General features: G+C 39.9%; 1 protein-coding gene across 3 annotated transcripts in view; it reads left to right on the forward strand.

The window, feature by feature from the left end:
* LOC143286741 (uncharacterized) overlaps positions 1 to 6,656 on the forward strand; it is a 148,351-nt gene that overhangs the window by 60,379 nt on the left and 81,316 nt on the right. For all 3 annotated transcript variants that reach the window (XM_076594463.1, XM_076594464.1, XM_076594465.1), the window contains one exon: positions 2,706 to 2,830. In XM_076594463.1, the coding sequence (XP_076450578.1) occupies positions 2,706 to 2,830 (125 nt within the window). The remainder of the gene's footprint in view (positions 1 to 2,705; positions 2,831 to 6,656) is intronic.

Below are 6,656 nucleotides of genomic sequence, written 5' to 3' on the forward strand. Positions count from 1 at the left end.
TTGGAAAATGTGGTTTGGTATCTTCTTCTTCTTCTTCTTCTTCTGCGTTCACTCGTATGCACACGAGTGGGCTTTTACGTGTATGACCGTTTTTACCCCGCCATGTAGGCAGCCATACTCCGTTTTCAGGGGCGTGCATGCTGGGTATGTTCTTGTTTCCATAACCCACCGAACGCTGACATGGATTACAGGATCTTTAACGTGCGTATTTGATCTTCTGCTTGCATATACACACGAAGGGGGTTCAGGCACTAGCAGGTCTGCACATATGTTGACCTGGGAGATCGTAAAAATCTCCACCCTTTACCCACCAGGCGCCGTCACCGTGATTCGAACCCGGGACCCTCAGATTGAACGCTTTAACCACTCGGCTATTGCGCCTGTCGGTTTGGTATCAACACGTGGAAACAGAAGAGGAGCTGCTCATGTAGTTGTACTCTGTCCACTTTACTGATATCAGAACTGTCTGTGGAAACAATTGTTCCAGGAATCGCTCATGCATTTGTGCTCTCTGTACTTTATTGCTGTTAGCACTGTCAGTAGGAATGGGTGGAAATGGGGTGAAAAGGTAGAAGGTGTGAGGAATGTCTGGTCTAATCTGTAAACATATTTGTTCAAACAGTATAATAAACTATTGTTAGATCTTTCTACCCCCCCCCCCTCACCGCACCCCTCAGGCTGTCTTTGTGTGTGTGTGTGTGTGTGTGTGTGTGTGTGTGTGTGCTTGATGTGTTGTGTGTGTGTGTCTCCTTGATGTGTTGTGTGCGTGTGTGTGTGCTTGATGTGTGTGTGTGTGTGTGCTTGGTGTGCTTGATGTGTGTGTGTGTGTGTGCTTGATGTGTGTGTGTGTGTGTGCTTGATGTGTGTGTGTGTGCTTGGTGTGCTTGATGTGTGTGTGTGTGTGCTTGATGTGTGTGTGTGTGTGTGCTTGATGTGTGTGTGTGTGTGTGTGTGTGTGTGTGTGCTTGATGTGTGTGTGTGTGTGTGTGTGCTTGATGTGTGTGAGGTGGGAGAGGTGTGTGAGTTGTGAGTACTGTTACATTGTTTTTAAAAAATAGCATTTTGGAGATTTTTTTTGTCCTTAATATTATTTTAAATTACATTCCCGCATCTTATTCACACCACATATACTGTCAAGTGCACTTAGAACCACAGGACGAGCATTCTATAAATGCACATTATTTCGCAGTGTAGTATTTCACAGTGTGTTGTATTTCACAGTGTAGTATTTCACAGTGTGAAGTATTTCACAGTGTGTTGTATTTCACAGTGTAGTATTTCACAGTGTGTAGTATTTCGCAGTGTAGTATTTCACAGTGTGTTGTATTTCACAGTGTAGTATTTCACAGTGTGATGTATTTCACAGTGTAGTATTTCACAGTGTGATGTATTTCACAGTGTAGTATTTCACAGTGTGTTGTATTTCACAGTGTAGTATTTCACAGTGTGATGTATTTCACAGTGTGATGTATTTCACAGTGTAGTATTTCACAGTGTGTTGTATTTCACAGTGTAGTATTTCACAGTGTGTTGTATTTCACAGTGTAGTATTTCACAGTGTGATGTATTTCACAGTGTAGTATTTCACAGTGTAGTATTTCACAGTGTGTAGTATTTCACAGCGCCAAGTTTGTGTGCTGCTGTGTTTTCCCTGCTGTGTTCCATGGTCCTGGCTTGCGTTCAGCATTGCCTCACTAACTGTGCTTGTGGCCTCTGGTTGACAACTGCATGGTCCGTCTGCTTCCTAACTTTTGTTGCGCCTTTTGTCAGTGTAGCTCATGTTTCATTCCACAGGTTTTCTGCGGAAATGGTAGACGTAGATTTGTTGTACAATGGAATACATGGAAGTGATAACACTGAATAGCAGTGAGAGTGAATGTTTATGTAAAATTGGATTCAACATTTTTTTTTTTTTTTTTTTTTTTCAAACTGAACAGTTTCTCAACACAGATTTTTTGTATTATAATTCCATTTGACTTTATCATTCCAAAGTACTCATCTCTATCACTTGCTATGCATTGTCCTGAAGCTCTGTGTGCGTGTGAGCGTGTGTATTTGTAGGTGTGTTTGCGCATTTGTCGATGTATGTGACTCTCTTTTCGCTCTACCGTTCTTCTTCCATTTACCTATCTTTTGTAGTATTTTTACCACATCAAATCAAAGAGTGATAACTGTTCCTCAGTCATAATAATAATAATATTAGTATTTATATAGCGCTGAATCTTGTGCAGAGACAAATCAAAGCGCTTTCGCACCAGTCGTTCACACGCATGCATAACTCTAAAACTGTAGAAACTAAAGACAAGGAAGGGCAGGCAAGGGAGGCTATTTTGGGAAGAGGTGGGTTTTAAGGCCAGACTTGAAAGAGCTGAGAGTGGAGACTTGACGAAGCAAAAGAGGAAGTTCATTCCAATTGCAAGGTCCAGAGACAGAGAAAGAACGGCGGCCAACAGTCGAGTGTTTGAATCTGGGTATGCGTAAACAGAGTGGATCCAAAGCCGGTCGTAGTGAGCGAGATGGAGTGTAGAGGTGAAGGCAGCCACAGAGATAGGAAGAGGCAGTTTTGTGAATATCTGACACTGAACTGAGATAAATGGATTGCAGCAAAAAAAAAAATCTGCGCAGTTTTAAGAATTTTTTTTTCTTATAAGATGGGGGGACAGGTTGTAATCATGTATTAACCTTACATTTCAAAACTTTTCCAGTATGCCAATATTTTGGGTAACCTGGAAAACCGCATGAAAATGGAGATCCTGGCTCGCTTCGGTCAAGACACCAGCAACGCTGCGGACGTCCATCTGTCAGATTACGCCTCCGACATTGAGTCCAGGTAGTATGGCGCTGTAGAGAGCTGGGCAGAAAGGAAATCATTCCTCCTCCTCCCTCTTAATCATCAATATATATATTATACACACACACACACACACACACACACACACACACACACAACAGAAAGCCCCAAATTATGTGGCCTTTTATGCCCTGCTATCAATGTGACCTCATTTTCGATACCTTTTAACTTCCGTGCTTGGGGTGAGTCTTGTCAAGGTCTTCAGTGTAGGCGGATTCATGGGGGACTTTCGTTGGAGCTCACTAAGTCTTGCTCCAGGACTAAGCCATTATTGTCATCAGTAGGGGGCTTAGTAGGTGATGTCCTAAGTACATTAAATCGGAACAGGCACTACAGAACACCACTGAAGTGACTCAGCAGCAGTGCAGGGTCTCCTCCGGTGTGTGGCCCCTTGGCCACCTAACATCCATGGTTCTCCATGGACCTGTCGGCTCTGTCTGATCTCAGTGATGTGACAGCCCTTCACTGACATCCTGACCTGTAAGCTCTGTCTTACCTCAGTGAGGTGACAGCCCTTCACTGACATCCTGACCTGTAAGCTCTGTCTTACCTCAGTGAGGTGACAGCCCTTCACTGACATCCTGACCTGTAAGCTCTGTCTGATCTCAGTGAGGTGACAGCCCTTCACTGACATCCTGACCTGTAAGCTCTGTCTGATCTCAGTGAGGTGACAGCCCTTCACTGACATCCTGACCTGTAAGCTCTGTCTGATCTCAGTGAGGTGACAGCCCTTCACTAATGAGCATACTTGTCAGCAGCAGTCGTGGGATTAAGCAGGAGGGAAGTAAAGCCTTTTCAGAAGTTGTGTGTGTGTGTGAAAGTGAGTTTGTGAGTGTCGGTAGGTGTATGTGGATGTGTCTGTGGAGTGGTGTGCAGTTTATGTGTATGTGTTTGTGATAAATGAAAATGTTGTCTATACTGTTAAGGTATTTTACGTACAGGTCTCTTATTTTCTCATGGATACATATCTGTATAATACTGCTCCGTTTCAGTGTAATGAGTATGGTATGTATCTATTATACCAATTGGATTTAAGCCAGAATGTTTTACATTTACATGTACATGTGCTTGGTGTGAAAAGTATATGTTACATTTTCAACATAGGTTTTTTTTTCATATTTGTTGGATGACTGTGTAATGTTAGTTGTGCTGATTAAGCCAGAATGTTTTACATTTACATGTACATGTGTTTGGTGTGAAAAGTATATGTTACATTTTCAACATAGGTTTTTTTTTCATATTTGTTGGATGACTGTGTAATGTTAGTTGTGCTGATTTAAAAAAAATATTAAGTATTGCTTGCAGTATTTCTTGTATTTAACTCTTTTAAAAAGTGGATCTGCTTTGGGCCAATAGAATGATTGTTTAAAAAAAAAAAAAAAAAAAAAGCATCATCATTGCTTTTTCATATTTATTTGTGTTCATGTAATTTGTCTCCATGTGTGTGTGTGTGTGTGCAAGTTTTTGGTTCAAAGTCGGTTCATGCACTGTTTATTGATGAAGCAGAAAATTATTATATGACCATGATCGATTTTCTGTTTCGTTTCAAACATTTCAGTAAACCGGCTAAGGACATGCAACCGTAAGACTACATCTTTGAAGACCGTACACGTCACAGTTACTGTTACCGCTTGAGTCATCATGACTGGCTGTACTGTGTCACAGAGCACATCATGTTGTTGTTTTATTGTTTCACTTTCACTTTCAGTTTCAAGGAGGTATCAGAGTGTGTAGACTGATCCTTATATGCTACACCACATCTATTGTATATAATATAAAATAAAAAAAAACACACAAAAAAACCAAACAAACTGGGATATGATACTTGCCATGGTCTGTGGACCACAAGAACGTATAGTTTATGATTTAAAACACAGAGCTTGATCTTTCAGTGCTTGATCTTTCAACAAGTTCATGACATGAACTCTTCTTCAGTCACAAAATACAGAATCATTATTCTTGATGGAACACACTAAACAGTACTCTGCAACAACAACAACAAACAAACAAAAACAAAAAACACACACAAAAAAAAAAAAAAAAAAAACGAATTTGCTAGCTATTCACATGTAGCTTCATGGAACCTTCCAATTTCCTTCATCAGCAGAGAGATTATTGTGTTGTCGGTGTTCCAGTGATGAATGTTATTGATTCAAAAGTGAAGACACAACACCATGATAACTACTGACAACCCACCCCCACCCCCACCCCCACTTCTCCAAAAAACAACCCAAAAGAAAACAACAACAACAAAAAAAACACACAAAAATTGAAATGTTACTGATTCAAAAAGCAAAGACAAAACATCATAACTGCTAACAAAAAGCCAAAAAATATTAAATACAATTTTTTATAATGAAAATAGAAATTTTAAAAAGAAAAGTAAATAGGTAAATAAAGAACTGAAATGAAAGCTCAGAGAGTTCAGATCAGTCATAAACTACTTTAGAACTTTCCTTTGAGCGTTCTTTTTTCAGTGTGGGTTATCATCACCATCATGATGCTTGAACTGAAGAACGAGGGACTTGGCTGACAGTTTGGGTTTTCAGACTGAAATGATCGCTTCCTTCTTTTGTGAATTGTGTCCAGCATGTTTTTTGTTTTTTTTTATATGCATCACTTCATTTTATTTTGTTTTCCGTTGTTGTGTATGCTGCAGATTAATTTTTGAATGTATAATTAATTTTTTTAAATCAGAGATTCATGGTACATGTAGTCCATATTTTTTTTAGTAACTGTGCATTTCGGTAAAGCTTGTTATTGTTGGAGAGCACCACAAATCACATGTTATTTGCCATATTTAGAGCAGATTAACTAAACGAAAAAAAAGAAATGTGACTTTGAACAGTTGAATGAAAGCTTGTAAGTGCGGTCAAACTTGTATAGTCAAAAACTTCTCTTGTACAAGATACCTCATCTTCTTCTTCGTTCGTGGGCTGCAACTCCCACGTTCACTCGTATGTACACGAGTGGGTTTTTAAGTGCATGACCATTTTTACCCTGCCATGTAGGTTGCCATACTCTGTTTTCGGGGATGTGCGTGCTGGGTAGGTTCTTGTTTCCATAACCCACCGAACGCTGACATGGATTAAAGGATCTTTAACGTGCGTATTTGATCTCCTGCTTGTGTATACACATGAAGGGGGTTCAGGCACTAGTAGGTCTGCACATGTGTTGACCTGGGAGATCGGAAAAACCTCCACCCTTTACCCACCAGGCACCATCACCAAGATTCGAACCCGGGACCCTCACATTGAAAGTCTGACATTTTAACCACTCGACTGTTGTGCCCATCATACAAGATACAGTGCAGCAGATTACAGTTACATGCACTCTGAAGACAGCTACAAAAATAAGAATGAAAAAAGATTATAAAAAAAACAACAACTAGACTATCAAATACAAAAAAGAATTTTTCAAAATCAGTTACAAGAAAATAAACAGTCAGTACAATGTCTGCTCAATGTCACTGTTTCTTCACAAGTGACTGAGAACGTTGATGTTTTTGACTTTTTGCATTCATTATCAGTTGTTTCGCTTGTCAGTTTAACGACTTCTCGTTTACGAAGTCCTTTAAGTAATTTCCTGTAACTGTATTTAGAGGGGTTTTTTTTTCTTCCAAATTTCACCCACATTTTTACCCTCATTTGCCCAGTTTCCCCCAACCCTCCATTCATTCACATCCCCCACCCCTTCTAACCGATAATACTCAGATGTATTCATGAATACTTTAACAAAATGTCTTCAATCACCGATATGTGTGACAGGACGTTAAACAAAAAATTTTCTCCTCCTCACTGTTTCT

The sequence above is a fragment of the Babylonia areolata genome, chromosome 10 (assembly GCF_041734735.1).
Source record: "Babylonia areolata isolate BAREFJ2019XMU chromosome 10, ASM4173473v1, whole genome shotgun sequence".
NCBI lineage: Eukaryota > Metazoa > Mollusca > Gastropoda > Neogastropoda > Buccinidae > Babylonia > Babylonia areolata.